Consider the following 24088-nt stretch of genomic DNA (forward strand, 5'->3'; position numbering starts at 1 on the left):
CCTCCTTTTAAAAATAAACATGGAGAAGTTGTCGGACAGGTTTTTAACACCGTTATTGTCATGGTTGAAATCTCTCAATGAAAGTCTATTTTTAGAAAGCAGCATTGAATTTTCAATACACCCAAGAGTTGATCCAAACATTGGTGTTTTTGGGAATACCCTTAATTGAAACGGGAGGGACGAATTAGCAGTTACAAGGATATGCATTAAACCACCGGTATCCACAGGTAAGGGACATATGCCGGATTCGGGTGGCTATCTGTCTGACATGTGTTGTTTAATGTAAACAGGTAAATGCATGCACCCCAAACAGGAGAGCACTAATATGTCAAATAAAAACATTATTTCATGTATATTATCAAGTCCTTATAAAATCTTATAATTTCGACGAATGAGATTTTGATAAATTGAAGTAATTTGTTTAAAAAGTGTGTAATAACAGAATTAAATCAGTTATTGGCAAATGGACTATTGGCACCCAATTTTTGTTATGTTTAGAGTTTTCCTTAGCAAAGCTAGTATCAGAGACATATAATATGTGTCTGCTAGTATATATAGACTTAATTTCCATGTCTATATTTGAGGAGTAGGGGTATACTTTATGACCTTTGCTCACAGTACCTTTTTTTTGGTGGTTTACAAATAAAAAAAATCACAGAATTTATTTTGGAAACAGTTAGCTCTGCATATGTTATATAAAAAATAAAAAAAATAATAAGAAAATTACTTTTAACAGGTTAAACAGAAAAGTAACTTTTGATATATACATGTTATGGGTATAAAACTGTTTTTTTTTTTTAAATTTACGTAAAATACATGTATCACTGATGCAATGCATTCATTGATAATATTATTTACATTTTTATATTTCTGAATTTCAATGTATTTCCAGAAAGAAGATGCTGAAAACACTGTTAGTTTTGGCATGCCTTTTGGTATTAGGAAGCACCCAGGTTACTATTCAGCAGCAGACATGTACAGATTCATCACAGAAAGCAACAATAAAGGCTGGAGCTGATGCTTTAGTGGGTGGACTGTTTAGTATGCACTATGAGGGGACTGGTGGCTATGGATGTGGCAGTTCTACCTTAAACAGTAAGTATATGTATACATAATGATTCAGTTAAAAAACACATTTGATGGAGGTTTTTGATGTATATTTCGTTGTTTTTTATATATCATACTACCAAATCATGGTACGTCACATCCGTCACATCTAGTTGTATACGAACGTAGGTCGAAAAAAAATATTCCCATGAATTTGACAGTTGAAGGTAATTTCAATCCTTCATTTTATTGCAGTAAAACATTTCTGTGTCATAAACATTATATGTCTTGGGTATTTCAAAACACAATTATTTTTTATTTGGGATTCCTAATGAATATTTTGTAATCTTGAGGTTACTTGGGGACTAAACCTTGTACACAGATAAAATAAGGGGAGGAATTTGATTGGTTAACTTCCAATGATGGTTATTTTCTTATATGCAATAAAATTTTATGTGAATTTTTTTCTATAGTACTGGACAGGATAAAACTTTACTCATGCCAAGTATTTCTTTATTTGAAACAAAGATAAATTCTGCACATTTTTTTGAAAAGTGCAAATTTAACAAAGACTAATAGGGGAAATCAATGGTGGTATTACACCTTATATTGTCGATAAAACAGTCTTAAGTACCATTTATAGTATATTATATTCATGTGCAAGATGCTATCAAACAGGGGCACTATTAACAAAAAATCATCATCTTCAAAAATATTAATTACATGAACAAGTATTGTTTTTATTTTTTAGACATTTTTGGGATATGTTTCATATATATAGGGCTGTGACTCAAACAAGAATTAATCTTCTACAGAAATATTCATGACTTACATTTTTAAACAAGAATGTATCTTTTTAGATTATTTTTGTGATATGTTTCACAGGATTGTTACTCAGACTGTTGTTACTTTCAATCTTCAGATATATCCTTGTTTGAAAAAATAAATCACAATATGCATGATATGCAAAAGTATTTTATAGTTATAACTTATGGCTGTACTGTGCATGACTTTTGTGTAAATAAAATACAAAAAGGTGCATAATTTAAGTTGAGTATAGCAACAATTCAAACAATTGTACAACTTACCAAAAAGTATAAGGAAACATTACACTTATCAATTCACTTTAGATGTAATTACTTGCAAAATTTTGAGATGAATTATCTCCCTTTTTTGGAAATTATGATTTTGTAGATAGGAAAGACATAATGTCATTCTCTCAATAGAAGTACTAGTATATACCTTTATATAGTAGCAAAATCATCACTAAAGTGTGTTTTTAAATTTTATTATGCATATATAATTGATTACTGTATATACATGAATATGATATGATATATGTTTACAATATTTAAAAGGGACCATTTCTATTATAGACATGCAAGCATATGAAGCAGTTCGCTGGGCTATTGACAGATTAAATAAGAAAAATGAAGAGCTCAATGGTGAATTTCTCACTGACAGCTATATACCTGGTATTACATTAGGTAAGATTGTTGGTATGCAGAAAATAGTGGGTGGAGGACATTTTTTTTGTGTATTTTTTACTAGGAATTTTTAAACCTAATTTGAATATTCACAAAATTTTGTGTAATTGGATTTTTGAACTGTTCTAAACAGAGAAAATATATATCATGCAAAAATCTTCTGAATGTCATTAAGATGAGCCTTCTCTCCAATTTTTCCTAAAATTATCAGATGACTCATTAAAGGAGTTAATGCCCTTAATGATGATGTATTTCTTCCTATTTTTGTGTTTTTGACAATACTGGTAATCCAAAACTGTAATTGTGCACAGTAAAAAGATAATCAAGTAAAGATGTAATTAAAAAACTAAAAAATAATACTTGAATGGTAGAAAAGCAAAGAAATCATTTATAGAGTTATTGCCCTTGAATTTTTTTAATTTTTTTTGTGCATTTATGGATATTTTCTTGAAAACTATAATACATAAAGATACAAACTGATAATGACAAAATATACCAACAAGTTAAGACCTTCAAATAAGTCCACATTTTCAAAATTGTAATTGAACTCCTTATAGTTGATATATTGAACTTAAATGGCAGTACATTTGATCATTGTCATGTATAATAACAGCAGTTTTGTGATTTTCATCTTACAAACTTTCGTTTATTGTAGATTTTCAATTGTTTTTTAATTTTACACATCATTTTTTGTTCTCCATATTAATAGAGAAAACTCTCTTTTTTTATTTCCAGGAATGTTGTCACGTGATTATTGTGACAGGAAGTACCAAGCTGTCAGTGATGCACAGGAACTCTTCCCACAGTTCTTATCTGAATCTAATGATTGTTCTACGGATAATGAAATAATACTTGGTGAGTATTTATATCAATGTTTTTCCCCTTGTCAAACAGGTGATGATCTCATAATCAAATAAGAATAGTGCACAATCAATTTAGAGTAGCTCATGCTATAATATATATGTCCAATAAACTATTTCTGGGAGAAATTGACCTACTGTGTCAACATACTGCTGGTTTTTAAATTGAATCTAATAATGTGACAGATCTTAGTACAAATAATGTGTTTGTTTTTTCACAGATATACATTGTGGTTCATTTTCACAATTTTGTTGTTCAAATGAGAATGAAATTAATTCAAAATTGAATAAAAATCTGATGTAGAGGTCCTCTATCAATTTTTAATCAACCTTATGCCTACATCACAAAAAATGTTTTTACTTATAATTAATAGCAAGTCATAAACAATTCAGTATTCTTAAAATGAAATCTCATCAATGACAAATTGTATGTACCAAAATGAACTGTAATATCGTAACTATTGTAAAAGTTTGTATTTTTCATGCTTGATGGAAAAAAACAAAGAATTTAGTGCCAATTTTAACCCATTCAATGCAAATATTCTTCTTTGATAGTTTAGATTTTGATGAAAAATTACCATAATTTACATTAAATTATAATCATGTAATTGCGGAACCTTATCCTGACTAATCCACTAACATGTTGTATTCTTTTCAGGTCTGATTGGTGCTACTACAAGTTCTGTGACAGAAGAAGTCAGTACTAAATTCTCTGCCAAGTTTAAAGTTCCATTGGTGTCTTATTCATCAACAGCTTCTAGTCTCAGTGATACCACCATGCACCCTTACTTCATGAGGACAATTTCCCCAGATGGACCCCTGATGGAAGTAAGTAATTAACATAATGTGAAATATTTGAAAGGGATATATTTTTTTTTAAACAGATGGAGCGGTTTATGTTTATGGTAGATTAATAGGCAACTAGAACAAAATAAAAACAAGCTTCTACAACTTATTGAAATGTTTCACCTTTTAAATTTTTTGTTTGCACATAGATTATTTAATGCAACTTTTGTACAGACTCCTGTTTGATTAATATGACATGAAATTATGGTCCAAGTACCTTTTTGGGACCCCTGGTAGTATGCAGCTAGGGCTGATTTCCATTAGTCCTCTTATTGCTTTGACTTTCATGAATTCCGGAACTCTTTGAATAAGGCTTTATAGATGCAACCAAACTTGCACATATTCATAAGTTTTCAACAAATTTCAACATCAAGAAATTAAATAAAAGATGAAGAAAAGCTTATTTTTTTTGGTTGTTTATTTAACAGGCATTAATCAGAGTTTTACAAGAATTGAAATGGAGTTTTGTCAACGTTGTTTATACAGATGATACTTTTGGTAGAAGTTCGTACAATGAGATCCGTACACGTCTAGTTGCCGCTGGTATCTGCTTAACACAAGGTGTGGAAGTGTCATCTACTGACACTTCAAATACCGCAATGGATAACTTGTTACGTAAACTCACAGGGTCAGAATCTGTAGGTAACATCTATTTAGGAGCATCACAAATTGCCGAGAGTTTGCTGAATAGAGCTGAATCATATCCTGTTGCTGGTAAACTACAGTGGATTTTCACAGATAGTTTAACATTGTCCAGTTCTTTTACTGGAAAGAAGTATCCAAGAGGTGTTATATCTGTTCTTCCTGGTTCTAGAAAGATTACTGAGTTTGAAGATCATTGGATTAGAATCAATGCTACTACCCCATCCTCCGAGAACCCTTGGTATAAAGATTGGTTTATGACAGAGTTTGATTGTTCCCTGCCAGGCACTGTCAACCCACCACACAACTCTAAACAACCTTGTAAAATTCCAACTGAAAATGAACGACGTTTTGCCTTTGTACAGGACCAGTTTGTTGAACCAGCTGTTCATGCTGTGTACACCTATGCCAATGCATTGAGACGTGCCCATGTGACCAAGTGTGGAGGTGTTGCAGGCATGTGCAATAATCTGAAATCCATGACAACAGAAGATTTTTATCAAAATTACTTAAAAAACACTGATTTCACTTACTCAAGGGTGGAAAGGGTCGAAAGTATGGCATCTGCTCAGTTAGAGCCGTATAATGCACCTGCTAAAGTGAAGTTTGATAGTCATGGTGACCTGACTGATTACAGCTTTGAGATATATAGTTTCAATGATTACAGTACAACTGGTACTTACAAGTTTGAAAAGGTCAGTCATTGTAGTGCATGTAATATTTCATTGCAATCATGATTTTTTATATTTTAGATAAATTGTACTTTAAATTTATATTCCAATACTGTTACATATTTTATGGTTTAAAAATATCTGAGAAAAGTTGTTGAATAAAAGAAGTTTAAATCACTAAAAGGAAAAACAACCAAAATTATTAAAAATTATAAGGCAAAACTAGGGAAATAAATTAGGACTTCAATTACTGAGTTACAAAAGCCAGTTTTGTTATAATATATAGACAAAAATGACAAAAATAATCAAAAGATTTAAAAAAAAGAAATTGGAATTGCCAATTTTGATTAAAGACATAAAAATGACGGAAAGCCAGCAACACACAAATTCTTTAAGACATTGTTATTTGGAAATGTTTTTACAAGTTTTTTGGTGTTCATTTGTTTTAAACCTTTTAACTTGCCATCCTAAATATGTATGAAATGTTTGCCACTGAACATATGTTAAACTCTATTTAAAGACAATTTTATTTTCTATACTATATTAGAAATCATATTTTTTCTTGATATACTCATGATAATTGAATATTTTAGGTTGGTACATTCTACAATGGAAGACTAGAAGTTGTCAATACCAAGTTCATTATGTATAATACAGCTAGAGACACAAGATTACCATCTCCACCTCCTTCTCCTTGTCCTACATCTCCATGTGCTCCATGTTTAGGAGCAACTTCTGAGAGTAAGTAGAAAACTATTTAATCTGAGCCTTGTTTTTAGGGTAGGGTAACCACATATCTTATAGCTTGAAATTTTGGTCTCCAAAATTTCTGGTAGAATTTGAAAATATTTCTCACATTTTTTTCAGAAAGTATTTCAGAAACCATTTATTATAAGATAGGTTTACGTGTAGTTATTGCATTTGCTTGAATAATATTACTTGGTTTGTATATTTTAGACTTCTGACATTGATCATCATATAGTCCCAGGCATTATACTGTAGATTCAATATTTTTGTGGCCATATTTTACTTTTCATGAAGTGAGTAAAATTTGTATTTCTATGAATACTTAAACTCATGGTTTGACATCATTCTGCTCACTGGCTTGACTAAGTCTTTAAAAAATTTCTGTAACTCATTGAACACTTAAATTCATTCACATATATGCACAAAATCAATTTTGGATACAAAATGTAGTTAGTACCTCATATATAATAATGAATCCAAATTTTCTTTGTAGGTTTATATATGTATCTTCATGGTGATGTTATTATGAATGGTGTTTACCCTGTCCATATGGGTGGCAAAGAACCATTGTCATGTGGAGACCTCTATAAAAATGGTGCCATGTTAGTGGAAGCCATGAGATGGACCATTTCTCAAGCCAATAGCCAAAATTTATTAAGAGGAGTTACACTTGGAGGTTTGGCTTTAGATGATTGCTTTTCATCTTTAAAAAGTATCCATGAAGTAACAGCAATCCGTCGTCACAACATGCCAATTATGGATTCAAATGGAAATGACCTTGATCCAGATTCTATTGACGGTTACCATGGTGGCTATTTGACAGGACTAGTCCTCCCTCTTGCTAAGCTGATAAACACTATAAAACGTCCACAGATTGCCATTAACCCAACAAGTACAGATAATGGAGAATATCCATACTTGATACACATGCTTTATGGTGTTGATAAACTAATAGAAGCTTATATCCTTATGTTGAAGAAAGTTGGGTGGAAGTATGTTCAAGCTGTATATGATCCAGATGATTTCGCAATGTCATTTGTAAGCAAGTTCAAAGAAATGGCAGGAAAGCATGGTATCTGCGTTGTGGCATCATATGAATTCTCAACCGGCATGACAGGAAATGACATGGTTGAAAAGCTACGAAAACATTCCACGGTTCATCCTGTTTTAACAATAAGTATGGAACCTCAAATAAATAAAATATTAGGCAGTCTAAAATCCCAAAATGCCAGCGATCAGTTTAATATGCTTACCATCATTCTAGGCCAATCGTCTGACAACTTTGCGGGATATCAAGATGTTGCTATGGGAACAATAAATATCAAATATCGTATGCCTGATATAGCTGCCTTCCGTCAATACTTGTCAAACTTAACTCCGAACAGTGCAGGCAGTGCAAATCCATGGTTTACACAGTGGTATGAAACATTGTTTAATTGTTCACTGGACACGAGCAATATGAGACAATACACGTCAGTTTGTAATAGGAACACAAACGTTGGATCAGCTCCAGGTCTTTTTTATCACAGCTCTGTCACTTCAGCTATCTATGGCATTTACGCTTTTGTTTTTGGCCTGCATGGAACATTGCTTGAAATGTGTGGACCAAATTATAATGGCCTCTGTGCTAACTACAGAAATGGTGCCAACAAGGGAGATAAGCTGGTTGAAAAGATAAAGTCTGCTGTATTTAATGTAGATGGGTTGACTAATATTCAGTTCAGCAATGGCGAAATCAACTTCCCATTGGAATATTACTACTGGAGTGGACCTACTTCTGCCTGGATAAAAGTAAGATCATAAAATATACTACAGATAAACTTTTATTCATAAGCTTCTTCCATTGATATTTTAATTTTTTATTTTTTGATACTGGATAAATTTCTTTTAATGGAATCTAATAGTATCTCAATTTTTTTTCTAGGGATATGGTATTTTTTTAAATCATTTTCAGATGTGGACAAATATGTGGTCTCAGACAGAAACACCATTTATTGTAAAAATTGCATATGTGGTAGACTGTACAGTAGGGGTAATGGTATGTTAAATACATTTACTTGCACAGTGATCAAAATAGGAAGCTGTATTTATTTATTACAAGAAGTAAAATTATCCTTTATTTCCAATTATGTATTGTAGGTTGGAGATTTTAATCCTTCTGGAGGTACCTTTTCATTCAGTGAGAATGATGTCCAGTTATATGGCAACAGGAAAACAAGTCAGGTGACCTCATCTTGTCCAATGGTATGTACACAGTGTCTCTACACCTTCCAAGAACAACAATACATGTATGTAGAAGGAGATCTTCTCATTCCCGCTATATTTGACATCCATTATAAAGGAAGTGGACCATTGAATTGTGGAAATATTAGAGTGAGAAATGGTTTTCTGAACTCAGAAGCATTTGCATATGCATTAGAATATATAAACAGTGGCAATTCAGCAATTAAATTAAATGGCGTTAAATTAGGTGGTGTCGGTTTTGATGGTTGCATGAATCCACTCCGAGCTAATGCTATTGTGAGTGCATTCCATTCTCAATGGTTTAGGAATGATGATGGTAGCACTAAATTTGCCTTAGAAAAGTCGGTTGGTTGGATGTTATACGACAGTGAGACCACCATTGACGTGAGTGAAAGTTTAGGTAATTTTAACATACCTATCATAACTCCTGCTGCTACATCTCATGTTTTAGACGATAAAACCATGTTTAAAACTTTCTTCCGCACAATCCCATCTGATGGTAACGTAACAAGAGCCATGGCACAGTTGGCCAAAGAGCTTAATTTTGATTACATCATTACTTTAAATGCTCCTAACAAAGAAAGCAGAGACGCAAAGGAACAATTCAGGAAATATGCTAAAGCGCAAGGAATTTGCATTGCGTCATCTTATGAGTTTGTCACAGATGGGACAATGGACACTTTAATGGAATACATTGCTGATTCATCAACTAGGATCGTTGCAGTGTTTACATACCCTGATCAATATGTTGAAGAACTCCTCATGGCAAAGAGTCGTAAACCAGAAGTGGCTAATCTGATCTTCATGGCTAATCATCCATGGTCCACTCCCGTTATAAAACATACTTCTCTAAGATTTGCAGATAGGTCACTAATGTTTGGATCATCAGCATATACAACAAAACTCACAAAGTTTAGAGATTATCTAGCAGGGAAGCAGTCCTATCCACACAACCCCTGGTACAATGAGTTTTACCAGGCATTCTATGAGTGTAGTCTGGGAACAGCATGGCAGTACCAGTCTAACTGTTATCCTCTTAGATCTCTTATTGGAGGTAAGTTTGTGATACTTGTACATATGAAAAGAAAGATGTGGTATGATTGACAATGAGACAACTCTTAACAAGAGACCAAATGACACATCAATTAACAACTATAAGTCACAGTAGAGCTTTCTACAATGAGCAAAGCCCATACCCCATAGTCAACTATAAAAGGCCTTGATTTTGTCTTTTGAGGAGAATGAAAATCTTGTTTTTCGAAATAAATAGATCTGTTCTGATGCCTCTCATATGTCAGTTAAGTTATAGAATGTTCTTCAGTTTTGTAAATCAATGAGAAAGCATGGTTTACAAAAACTTCTGCTTAAGTCATGTTAGTTTCTAGTATAAAGCATCATTTCCAAATAACATGTTGCACAAAATGATATGTTTCTCGTTTCTTGTTTTTTTATATAGATTAGACCGTTGGTTTCCCGTTTGAATGGTTTTACACTTGTAATTTTTGGGCCCTTTATCATTGTTTATAGCTTGTTCTGTGTTCATCAAGCCAAGGCGTTGTGTTGAAGGCCTACCTTGACCTATAATGGTTTACTTTTATAAATTGTTAATTGGATGGAGAGTTGTCTCATTGACACTCATACCACATCTTCCTATGACCTCAAGATTCATTACTCATTAAAAGGCATCTTGATCAGAAGCAGTAAATTTCCACAAATTATAACATTATGAAATTTAGAATAATCAATGTTTGCTGTACATTGAAAGGAAAAGGGAATTTCAGTGTCAGCGTTCCAATTCAGATTCAGGCTTTTATAGTCTTTCTCTCATCATTTACAAAAGTGACCATGCCAGTTAATACTTGCTACATGTATGTGATAGTCAGTTCCTTAATAAAATCTTGATGAAAGTAAGTGGTCTCTCAGCGGTTCTGTTCAACGACTAAAAATTGATAAAAAGTGTGAAATATATTGAAAATACATTCAATCAAATGAAATAGCATCAAACAATATGTGTATAATATTCACGAAAATAACATTTTACCAGCCGTATTCAATGTGTTGTCTTAAATATATTTCCAGACAAGTTTGTTGAGGACATAACAACTTTACCTACGATCACAGCTGTCATGGCCTATGCTGAAGCTATTAATAGAGTACTTATAGAAAAATGTGGACAAAATTACACTGGTATCTGTTCAAAGTAAGTAATTCTAGTCCTTTATAGATGTTTTCTTGTATAGTTTAATTTTCCCTGGTGTGACACTTTTTTGAAAGAAAGATCATTAAAATAAATATGAACCGATAAAAAACCCACCATAGACAGAAAAATTTCATTAGAATATATATACATCATGTTTTGTTAAACAAACCTAGCACAAAACAAGGCTGGTTATTATAAAGTGCTCAAATAGCAACAGATCAAATTCTCCTGAAATTTGAATTTCTGTACAAATATATTTCGAAACTTGATCATGTTGATGCCGTATTAATACATTATAACATATAATATATTAACTACCAGTACTTTTGTACCTCTTTAAATTATACTATACTAGAACACATGTGCGAAATCGCGGGTATTTAGAGCTTGGTTGAAAGTATGTTAACAGTTGTAAGATGAGTTTTTGTAAAAGATTTTATGTCTGGAGAATTTCGAAAAAGGTTTCAAACTGAGTCATAGGCACTTGGAGACAGGACAATTATTTTAAGCCCTCTCCCTTTTTGCCACAGTCAGTTATATTTTTGCTTTCTGATAAATTCCATGATTTTTTGCGTTTCTGTATACTATGAATATACTGCTATATTATATAGAGAGTCTCTATTATAGGATTATAATCATAGTGTACATGCAGAATAATGCGAAAATAATTGTCCTGTCCCCTAGTTATTATTAAAATTATGTTTAGAGAGGGGAGTAAGGGATGGGTATTTGAATAGAAGAACGCAATCATTTAACGATGAACAAACAATTAAAAATTTATTGCATGTTGATCTTTTTATCGATTTAAAGAAACACTGTGAATAACAAACCTTTTTCACGGCTGCACCTGAAATAAAAAGTGGCAAAACGCATTGCACAAAAATAACCCTTTACCCCTCTTTTAAAGTTAAAAATCTGAAGTTTTGGGTATGACTAAAAAGTCTGTCTGATGACGGAAACAATATCCGGATGCCTTTTTCGTTTTTCTTCCCAAATAACCCAAACTGAATAATCATAAGAATGGATGAATCATGCCATTATGCATGGTACCCATAGGGCACAAAGGCATAATGATTAATTTATTGTGGAAGGAAGAGAAGCAACACACAAAATGAGGTCTTCTTGTTTAACAGTATAGATAAATGAACCAGGCCTTTGTGGTCATAAAACTGTACTTAGAACTCAAATTACAAAATTTGTGTTCGTAACATCAAATCTCTTATTTTGATTTTTTGATTTCTGAGTCTGAGTACAATAATTTTGCTTGACATTTTTATGATTTCAACATTTTGTGCAAGGCTTTATTTTCATCATGTTATATTTGCTACTTATTCAGTATATAAATTTGAAATTTTTTTTCATTGGTAGATATTTTAGTGATGATGATACACTTCTCCGACTGATGGCTAACCTAGATGCACTTAGTTTTCATGATGTCATAGATCAGATGTTTTACTTCATAGAAAGAGAATCTAACCAGAACCTGACTATTTATAGACTTGATTCTGTATCGTCGTCAGTGTCTAACTTCTATAATGTAAGCATCTATTTACCTGGCATATTTATTAATGTTGCAAGATAAATGGATAATGGAACAATAACTCTAGCAGGGTAGGAGCCATTGTTTGTCAGAAAGGGGGCCTTATTATACACCTTATCGCTATTTGTCCGCCATAACTGGATGTTACACAGGTTCCCGTAAAAATTTGATGTCACAAAACAAAATATCTGACGCCACAATTGAAAAGTGATTGTTGTATGCGTCAAAAGTTCAAGCGGCTTGGTCAGCCAGAATTAGCGATAAAGCGTATTGTATTATGATATGTTCTTCTCCTGAAAAATCCATTTAACATTTGCCACTGGACATTAAAAACAATTAATCATGCTGCAAGTAACGTTAATGGCAAATGTTGAAAATCATACTAGAAATCCATTGGAATAGTACTAATAGTTATTGCAACAGTTGAAATACATACTGCATGAGTCTCAGGGTGCACAAGATGCTGTATAAGTTTAAATGATAAATTGAAAATAGGCTGTGAAAGGGGATTATAGAAATTGTTACTATTGTTTCCCTTGATCAGACGAACAAGATAAAAACCTATGACAAGTAGATATTCTTTAACAGATAATGATGTTCACTGAATAATCATATCAAATGGAGTGTGAAAAATCATTTGTATGCTTGTATGAAGTGAAACTTTGTTAACCAATAGTGGTTAAACCTTTATTTGGCACTACTTCTACTATATTTGAATGTAAATAACCTGATTTTTATTACTAGGAAGGAACAGTAAAACAGGATAGCATAAGTCTAAGAGACAAGGAAGATTTGAAGAATGAGTATTTGACCATTCCAGCTACATGTACTGGCGATTGTTCTAGCTGTTTGAATCTAGGCGATGGTACAGAACAGTTGACATACCTTACAGGGGATATCATGCTTGTTGGTAAGGAAATTTATGCGTAAAAGTAGGCATACTTGTAAAAGTAGATAATATGTGTACAAGTAGGCATATGTGTAAAAGTAGATATATGTGTACAAGTAGGCATATGTGTAAAAGTAGGCTTATGTGTAAAAGTAAACATATATGTGTACAAGTATGCATTTTATATGTATAGGGCATGTTTGCTAATGTGACAACTATCCTCCAAAAGACAAGAACCTAGACATCTGTACATGTCATTGTACATGTTGTACAGGCTTTAAAGATGAGATTTACCAATACTTTTATAGTCCTGAACATGCATGAAATATTTGCCACTGGTCATAAGGCAACCAACATTCAATCAGACCTTTTATGAATAATTTTAATATATGAGGTTTGCTCATTATTTAAGGCTTTATAGTGACAAACAATTGTTAAAAGGAAAATTACCAGTAACATATTTGTCAATTTTAACTAAAAAGTTGAATGTTTTTATTCTAAAAAATCTTTTATTTCAAAAGACAAACAATGTTATCATATTTTTAATTCTTTTTAAAAACCTTTTCATCTCAAAAGAATAAAAAAATTTCATTGAGAAAATTTAATAGCAATTTCATTATATACATAAATATTTTCAGGTCTATTTGATATTCACAAGGCTGGCAAGACACCCTACACTTGTGGTGAAATAAATAACAAACATGGACTTCAACTCTTAGAGGCTTTCCAGTATGCTGTAGAATATGTAAACGATAAACGTGGTATCTTTGCCAACATTCTAGAAGGTGTGAAAATTGGCTATGTGACACTAGATGTATGTCAAAGTCCAACAAGGGCAGGTAACATGATTGCCAATATCCACAGTAAAAATATTGAACTTAAAAATGGCAATAATGTGATTAATCCATCAAGATTTGATATGTATGTTGGACCAATGGACAGCGCAACTTCCATACGGGTAGCTGATGTTTTAAATGCCTTAGGAATACCACAGATCAGTTACGGAGCAACATCACTTGAACTAAGAGACTTGCTGAAGTATCGATACTTCTTACGAACCGTCCCAGCGGATGATAAACAAGCAAGAGCAATAATTTCATACCTTAAAATGTTTGATTTGCGAAATGTTCAGGTTATTCATACATTCAACACTGTTGGAGACTTTGGACGTGAAGAATTTAGTCGTTTGGCATATCTCAATCGTATATGTATTTCCCAGAATATAACTATCGGCCAAGATGGAGAAGTGTCTGAAGCAGAGGCAACTAAGGCACTCAATCAACTGAATAATTTTACGGATGCAACCATTGTTATTTTGTTTGTTGATGATCCAGTTCCACTTTTGAAAGTCATTGAAAGGTCACAAGATATTAGAAACAAATTTGCCTTCATTGGAACAGACAAATGGGGACAAGATCCTGAAATATGGGAAGGACTAGATAATATAATGCGGGAAAAACGTGCAATAGCTTTTGATGTTGAAACTGCAGATCTGCGCCTCTTTGACCAGTACTTGGAATATAAAACGCCAGAAACATACACCAACAATCCTTGGTTTAAAGACTATTATGAATATTTGTATGGATGTTCGGTTGATCGTATTAATTCACCTAATCCATGTCCAACCAAACTGAACGGTCTTCCGAGAGCTAACAAATATATACAAGACCCTTATGTATTGTATGTTGTTAATGCAGTTTTCTCTGCAGCCCTCGGTGCACATGATGCTTTGGTAAAATCTTGCAGAGCTGATTATGGTGGTGTGTGCAATATTTTTGTAACCAGTGGACAGAGAAGACAAATGATTTTAGATGGTGCTAAGAAGGCAAGGTTTACAGATGCCACTAAGCAGCCATTTTACTTTACCTCAGGAGGAGAGAGCGATAGAGGGTACCATATCTGGGAACCAATGCAACAGGGTCAGACATACGTTTTAGAAGATGTGAGTATATAGAAATCTTAAAAGATTATGAAATGATAAAATTACTGAATATAAAAAAAGGAGGTGAAAAATACCAAAGGAACATTTAAAACTACATAAGAAAAATATCTAACTATGATAAATGGCAAAAAAGAAATTTGATAAAAAGACAATAATTCCACAAAACACTACAAAGAAAACTATAACTCAGCAACCCAAACCCCAGCAAAAAGGCGGTTTGAACCTAGATACTCTGAAAGGGTAAACAGATCCTGCTCCATTAGTGGCATGAGTGGCACAAAAATGATAAACAATAGGAGTGAACTCATATGCTCTGTAAGGGTTAGCAGATCCTGCTCCTCTAGTTCTACCATGAACATGATAAAACATGTTATTAATTATAGAACATACAATTTTTATGATAAGTCTCATTATTGATGTACAATATTTATACATGTCAGTGACTGGAAATTTGTTAAAAAGACTAAATTAACCAAGAATGGAACCAGAAGTTTAATGGTAATCATATATTAAAAAATTAGCTAGTTAAAAAAGAGATTTGTTTAAAAATTTGATATTTTATAAATGATATTCTTCTGAATTTAATCAATTGCATACTCGTAGCCAGGGGGGTTCAGACGTAACCCCCCTTGAAATCAAATAAGCACTGTTAAAGTCAATGTTTTGTTCAAATTGTGACAGTTAAAGTCGAGTTCATGAGTCCAACGAACCCCCCCCCCCCCCCCCCCCCCCCCCCCCCTTGGAAATTCCTGGCTACAGGCCTGAATTGTATATATTTATTTGTCCTCAAGCATGCTTATTGAAATAGATTATACATTAACCTATTTATATTTCAGGTTGGTAGTTATAACGACAGCCATTATCTAAAAGTTGATGCTACTCATGACCTTCAGTGGACCTCTGTGTGTGATACACGAGAAACATGTAAATGTGTCTTCCCAGACTATCAGCCATCACGCTACATGTTGAAAGAATCATCAAATGACCTTAATCTTGTGTACATTTCTGACATCCATGCAGCTGACCCTTACAATAGTTTTGCTTGTGGACCTATAGATACAGCTTCTAACTTTCAGAACTTAATGGCATTTTATTATGCTATGGATTTAGTTAACCAAAATATAGACAATAGATATCCAGCTACGTTGAAATTAGGAGGAATAGCCCTAGATACCTGCTCATCTGCAAGTAGAATTGGACAAGATTTGTACAGTTTGTTGAGTGGTGAAGGAATTTGTGGAACAGGAAATGAAGGTCAAGTTATCTCCCCTTCAACTGTAATTGTACATCTGGCTAAAAATAGTGCAAATGCAATTGCCACAAGCAGCATTCTGTCCCCTCTGAAGATGACATCCATGAGTCAAAGTGCTACATCTGTTGAACTAAGTTCTGATTTGCATGACTATTTCTTACGAACCGTACCACCAGATAATATTCAAGCCATTGCAATGGTAGAGGTCATACAGCGGTTTGGCTGGGATTACATTTCTGCTGTATACACTGATAATGCATATGGGCGAGCAGCTAAACAAACACTTTTAGAATCTGCACAAAAGACGAGTCCCAGAACATGCGTCTCTCAAGCCATAGCTATGCCTGTAGATGCAACATTAGAGCAGGCCAAGTCAATAATAGATGATTTGAACCAAAGAGTTGGTGCAAGGGTCGTTGTCTTATTCGTAACTGGTGCACATGCCCGTTTACTTCTCCAAGCTGCAACAGAACGTCAGCTGACTAACAGATTTATTTGGCTTGGTAGCGACACCTGGGCAAACAGTGAATCAATCGTGAAAGATTATGAGTACACAGCAGCTGGGGCCATAACCATTCAAATAAATTCTCATGAAATTGAAAACTTTAAAACTTATCTGAAATCGCTGACACTTCGGGACCATAAAGGAATTCCTGATGATTGGTTTGAAGAAATTTATCAAAAATTACATCAGTGTAGAATTTTAAACAGTGCTGTTAGCCAATCATATTCTACCATATGTTCTGGTGATGAACAGATCACTGATGACATGGTCCCACAAGATCCGTATGTACTTCATACTATCATCTCTGTATTCATGGTGGCGCAGGGATTGAGTAGGATCGACGAATGTACATCATCCTCTCTCAGTTTGTCCGCTTGTTTGACGCTACAGGCCAAAAAGAATGATCTTATCTACAATGCTATTAAGAATGCCGATTATAATGTACTTCCCCAGTACATCAAGGATCCGTTTACATTCCAGTTCACAACAGAGGGGTATGGTGATGTGGGATACAATATCTTGAACTATAGAAGGAACCAAGTCACTGCTAAGTTTGAATATGAAAAGGTAAAAATAACTAAGGTGTTACTAAATATCTTGACTAAAATTAATTTGGCTCGTTTAATTTTCATAAAATTTTGAACGAACATTTACTTTGCCTCTGACAAAAAGATAAATTTTTTAACAAAGTTTAATCATGTAGATTCCATAGAAAATGTACTATTTCAGAGTTACCTCTCAAGAATTTACAACCAAATAAATATATACTGTAGAAACATTAATTTCCGTGGGGTTAAAATTTCGTGGTTTTGTCTCTCTGTCATGTCTGTAAGATTTCATGGGGATTTAATTTCGTGGTTTCCTTAAACTGGAAGTGGTTTTATATGGAAGTTAAATTTTCGTGGGGGTTTTAATTTCGTGGATATATTCTTTCCACGAAATAAACGAAATTAAATCCTCCACGAAAATTTCTGCTTTTACAGTATATGAAGAGAAAGGACATTTAAATATGCATGAATTACATACAAACGTATCAAATAGATTACCGTATGTGCATATTAAATAACAACACAACTGGAACAGACTATATACAGTTTTCCTATCAGTAAACCTTTTGTCTTTTTTGTTTATACATGTATAACCATTTGATAATTGGAGTAATTAAAAGTAGGAAAACTAGGATGTAACCATTTCTATCATTGAGAAGCCTAATATTTCCTTAACAATTGAATGCCATGAAAACTTTCAGATGATATTTACAGAGTTATCTCCCTGTAGTTTTATGTACTACCTTTAATATACATTTTTATTTATGAATCAATTATTCAATTATAGACTTGCAAGATAAAAAAAGGTCAAAGTGACCAAAATAATTGATAATGTAAACACAAATAGTGAAAATACCTTCAATTGTTTTAAAATTTGTTAAATTCATTATTTGGATTTAGATGTCAATTCTGATCTTTTACAAAAAGATTATGTTGGTTCCAAATTCTGTGTTGACACACTTTTAAGCATTTATTTTTTTTTAATTTCAGCTTGGTACCTACCAACAGTCTTTGAATATCGATAGAGCAAAATATTATGGCTTTAGTTTTGTCGATTCTCGTAATATACCAACATCTAGTTGTCCAGTTGGAGTGACCTGTCGATGCTTGAACAGTGACGGCACAGTAGAAGAAATAAAACGTACTGGTGTTTCTGGAATATCCTATTACCAGTTAGAGAATGGCCAATATGTTGATGCACAAACTGGACAGATTGTTAAAGTGGAAGGAGAACCTGATATTGATGATAGATTCCGTGACATCTGGGGAATTATTGTTGCTACATTGGCGGGAATTGGTGTCTTCACATCTCTGTGCCTATTCATCTATTTGCTTGTCGTTTATCCAAATAAGAGTGGTACATCTGTTTTAGGTTATATGTTGATATTTGGTATCATTCTTCTGTATGCGTTAATATTTCTTTTTATTGCCCATGCAACAAGAGAACTTTGCGCCATGAGAAAATTCTTATTAGGTGTTTGTTATTGTCTGTGCTATTCTTCATTGTTTGTTAAAATCGTAGATTGTTGGCGTTGTAAGGGCTATGCTGAAGACAAAGAAATTAAATATGAGAAACTTGGACATCCATTAGGATTATTTGTGTGCACCATTCTCCTTGTTTTAGTCCAGGTGATGATAAACGCTGAATGGATGATACTAGAGAAACCAGAAATAGAGAAAATACTGTACAATAATTTCATATGGCCTCGTTGTACACCCAACGATTTCTACGACGAAGGTCTCATACTGTCTCTCGTGTATGTCATGTTTCTCATTCTATTAACAATATTTTTTGGTATAGCTTCACTAAGTAATCCAAAGAATCATTATGAAGCTAGGTGGATCTGTGGTATAGCAGTTCTAAGTGTTCCAGTGTGGGTGATATTCGCAATAGTGGCTATCCTAGGTCCTATAAGAATGGGTGATGCAGCCATCTCAATAGGCTTGCTGCTGAATGCCACTATCATGCTGTTCCTGGGTCCTATGAGGAAGTTGTACCTTCTGAACAAACATCAAGAAAGTCTGGAAGAGGAAGATATGAAACGATTGGATAGTCAAGGATTAGGAAGTAAGTTATGGAGTAACTTCTTCTTCTTTTCTGTATCTTCCTCCTGCTAATGAGGAGCACATCCAAGTAACACAACTTTTACATTAGTTTGATTCTTTTGAATGTGCATTTCTAAAAATCAAATGGTAGCTCCCTAATGTTTTTTCATGAGTAGGACAGAGACGTTCTCATGTAATTTGGCTTTCTTAGGGTTTATTTGGTCAATGTATTATGTTGGCTTTGTATTCTCAACACTTTGTTTTTGCTGTGTCAAATTGTTTAAAATTTTCACTAAATTATCTGAATGGATGGTATGAAAATTTAAAAACTATAATAGGCTCAATTAAGAATTTGTGTTTTTTAAAGATTCATGAAAGTTGTTTTATACTTGATTTGTTTAGGCAAAAGTTAAGTCATGTGGCAAATGATTCTTCACATCACACATTAGACTAATCCATCATGTATTAATTACTCTTAACTCGATAGAATAGAAGTTCCTTTATAATATAAGTTCCAAAAGGAAGAAATATTCTGGACTATTATTTCCACAGGAATAAATATTACAGTATATATTCCTAACAGAACAAATGGTATAGAATATATGTTCCAATAGGAATAGGTATTATGGCAATGTTTATAACAAAGTTTCCAGTGGAACTTCTGTTACTGTGTTGGGTGGAACAAATATATGTTGACAACTCTAATTATAATGAACAGCATGGTTTACAACAATTTTTTTCAACGAACAAGTAGATATAGGAAGATTTGGTGTGAGTGCCAATGAGACAACTCTCCATCCAAATAACAATTTATAAAAGTAAACCATTATAGGTCAATGTACGGCCTTCAACACGGAGCCTTGGCTCACACCAAACAACAAGCTATAAAGTGTACATTTATCAACTTCAATTTAATCCATGTAAGGTCTTTTTTACACTAAGGCTTGAATAAATATGATGATTAAACATAATATTATCCTTAAAACAGCTTTGAAATTTTTTTTGTAGTTTGATCTTATGTTGTACTGTTACACCACTGGCCCATGTTGAAGGGAGGGTCGGCATGCCTTCAAACTGGTTTAACCCCACCACATTCTGTGTGTGCCTGCCTTTAATTCAGTGGTTGTTGTTTGTTGCTGTATATATCATATTTGTTTTTAATTCATTATTTTGTACATAATTCAGACTGTTAAGTTTCTTGTTTGAATTGTTTTACATTTGTCATTTCTTGGCCTTTTATATCTGATTATGCAGTATGGGCTTTCCTCATTGTTAAAATTCATACAGAGACCTATAGCAGTGTTAGACACTAACATTAGAGGATATGTAGTCCACAGGACTACCAAGAAAAAGTTATGGGTAGTCCTGGTAGGCCATCTCTATCACGAGTGAGGGCCGCAACTCGGACCGAATTGACTAGGTGGGTTTGGGATTTTTTTCAAAATTAGATGCAATTTCCTGCCATCTGAGCACCTCAAAAGCACACAAATGTTTATTTGAGTTTATTCTTCTTATAATCTTCTTATTCATATATTGAATAATATGTTCGAATCTCTTTTGTATTGTAGTTGATTATGCTTCCATGTACGATAGACAGTACGATAACAGTCCAAGATTAACCGAGGGACAAAGTTACTATGAAGCTAATATGCAATCTGGTTACGAAGCTAATGGTCAATCAGAAGGTGGTCAGAGTTACCGATATGAGGAACAGTCAGGAGGAGGAGGCGGCTACAGTTTTGAGGCAGAATCAGGGCCTGGTTATACCTTTGAGGCTTCGGCACAGTCTGGCTATGAGGAACAATCAGGTTATAATGAGCAGCGTACAAGCATCTGATGGAGCAGACGCATGTTGCTTAGGTGGTGAGAAAGGTATGCATGTTGCTTTGTTGTTAAAATGGGGAAGACAATTTTCTTTTGTTAGATTTGAAAGTTTGTCAAGCAATCTCACATTCTTCTTCATTTTTTACAATCGTAATAATAAATGATAATGAAAAAGACAATCTAACCATCTGTTGGTTATTTTTTAGGGGAGAATACTTAGGAATTTACTTTTTTGTTGTTGGAAAACAAAAGCAATGCACAGCTGAATGTTGGACAATTCAAGCTGATAAATGGATAAAAAAAAAAAATTCAATATAGGATTTTTATTGCTATTTTAAAGAAGCATTAAGTATATACATGTAACACTTTATTTGAGAAGCTGATCTATTTTGAAATATTTTTACGGAAATCTTGATAAAGTAAGTATGCATTGCATGTTGGGAATGAAACTGTAAATTTGGTATGCTGTTAAAAGATGCTTTTGCTGATATTTGATTTAAAATGTCCGCCTTTATTAGAATGACAGATGTTTTTTTATTTGAGGCATTACATTTGGTATGCCTGTAAAAGATGCTTTTGCTAAAATTTTATTTAAGATTTCTGCCTTTATTGGAATAACGAATGATCTATTTGTGTCCAGGAAAGTTGTGCAAGTTTTGGTTGATTGCTTGGATGCATAAGGGTTCTTTTTCATATTTTTTTTTCAAAAGCTTTATTAAGAGGTATTGTGCATGTTTAAGAAAATAAATTGTTTTAATTTAAATATATAATGATATTGGTAGAATACAGATATGTTTTCTGGACTTATTGGTTTTATAAGCTCTTTAACGTTTGTATATATTAGGTTTTGAATTGTCTTCTTTCATGATAATTTCACCAAAAGATTAGAAATTAGTTTCAAAATCACACCAAGATACTGTTCAGATTTGTAGAGGGATTTATAGAGAATATGAATATTTTCATTAATGTACATAAAAATTACCATTAATTGTAAGATTTCTTGGTATTATTTATAAAGTAAAATGGAATAAATGAAGTGGCTTTTCTTTCCTGATTTTGCCATTTCCAGTTCATTTCATTTTATATATAACTTTGTTATGCAAAACGCTTGTTAATACATGTACAACCATTGTTATATGTCATTAAAAGTTTATTTCTAATATTTTATTTTTTTTATTTTCAGTGATTTTAGCTATGCAGTACTGAGGACCAGCATAAAACTTTATCTGCCGTAGTAAAAAAGAAGATTTTTCTACGTCTTTTAAGATTAGTGGTTTTGAAAATAATCTTTCACTAAAGACCATTCAATAAGTTACAAAATAATTACCTGGAATGAAACATTCTATAGTACTTCTGTTTTGTAATACCTTATTAGTTGGTAAAATTACTTTTCTTTTTACAAGATAAATGTTTCTTATATTGTTTTTTTTATCTTTACATATAGTTCTGAATATTGAAAAAAAACTTTCTTTACACTTGTTTTTCCTTATCTATAAACATTCTTTGGGAAATTATTTAAGTCTTATATCTTATGTATAAATATTCTCATCAAGTATAAAAGGTGTACTAAGTTTTTATTATATGGATATATAATTTTGACTTCCTTAAAATAGTAAAATCTTGCCATTTCCATTTTCACATAATTTTATAGTGAAATTGGTAAATAAATACTGAAATCAGAAGAAGGAAGTCAAACTGATGGTAGCAGAAAAAATTAAAACAAACAGCATTATGGAAAATATTATTGATTTATTAGTAATTTATATAAAGGTATTGAGGAAAATGGGATGAATGTGAAATTCATTGCATTCAACCAATTTTCATTAACTTTATTGGCAGAAATAAATCATAAATTTCAATACTCAAAATAAATGTCACAATGTATATACATATATCATGATGTATATGAACAAACTTTTAAAGGAAAAGCAATAGTATCAAAAAAGAACTAAAATTCTCACAAATAATCTGTACAGTACAAAATGTTAAGAAAAACAAGAGTTTGAATTGTGAGACACTTATGATTGTTTCATTTTGAACAGGCAATCATACCACATCTTCTTTTTTATATGTAATATTAAACAAACAACAATCAATGAATCCTTTATTTGTTTATGTAAACCTGAAATTATTCAAATGACTGGTAGGATACAGACTTTGTTTATATAAAATACTTGTATTACTCTTTAAAAATATTTTTAAGTTATGCCCCTGTTATATGAAATCATGGATCTGCCCCGTAAATAAAATTGTCTCATAAATATCAACAACAAAAATTAAGGGAAAGACACGTATATAATATGTATGTTTGTTAATGCATAATAGTTGCCATGTTTGTGATAATATTTTTTTATATCAGTGCTTTATTTTGATAATGTATTTATATTCAATGTAAATGTTTATATATTTGTAAATATACATAGTGATAAGTGTGGACATTCCAAATATGTGTTTAATAAAAAGATATGTAAAATTTGGTATTTACAGCATTATTTTCACACTTTTAGATTTTTCATATCATCCTTTGTCATTTACACAATAACTTGTCCCTAGAGAGCTGCTGAAGCAAGTTGAACTCAATTTCTGTAAAATGGTAGCTCCAAGTAATATAATAACTTTATAACTTTTAAGAATTTTCAATCATATTTGAGAAACAAACCTATGTCAATCCTCAAAAGTATGTCCTTTTATCAAATCTATGTGCTATCCTATGTTACAAAGCTCAGTCCTTCATTTCTAAAATTAGTTAAACTTTTTGTATGCCCTCACCATAGGAGACCGGAAATTAAGTGATCTGT

At 32.6% G+C, this 24088-nt stretch overlaps 1 protein-coding gene across 1 annotated transcript; it reads left to right on the forward strand.

The window, feature by feature from the left end:
- Window positions 1-23763, forward strand: LOC139528399 (uncharacterized). The gene is made up of 17 exons (XM_071324374.1): window positions 1-227; window positions 893-1095; window positions 2424-2534; window positions 3270-3389; window positions 4053-4222; window positions 4669-5577; window positions 6147-6294; window positions 6794-8091; window positions 8440-9598; window positions 10624-10744; window positions 12113-12281; window positions 13029-13194; window positions 13812-15115; window positions 15952-17439; window positions 18411-19488; window positions 21035-21338; window positions 22474-23763. Exons 2-16 carry the CDS (start codon window positions 900-902, stop codon window positions 21301-21303), a joined length of 8706 nt encoding a protein of 2901 aa, XP_071180475.1. The 5' UTR covers window positions 1-227; window positions 893-899; the 3' UTR covers window positions 21304-21338; window positions 22474-23763.
- The last annotated feature ends 325 nt before the right edge of the window (window positions 23764-24088 follow it).

Source organism: Mytilus edulis, chromosome 6 (genome assembly GCF_963676685.1).
Source record: "Mytilus edulis chromosome 6, xbMytEdul2.2, whole genome shotgun sequence".
NCBI lineage: Eukaryota > Metazoa > Mollusca > Bivalvia > Mytilida > Mytilidae > Mytilus > Mytilus edulis.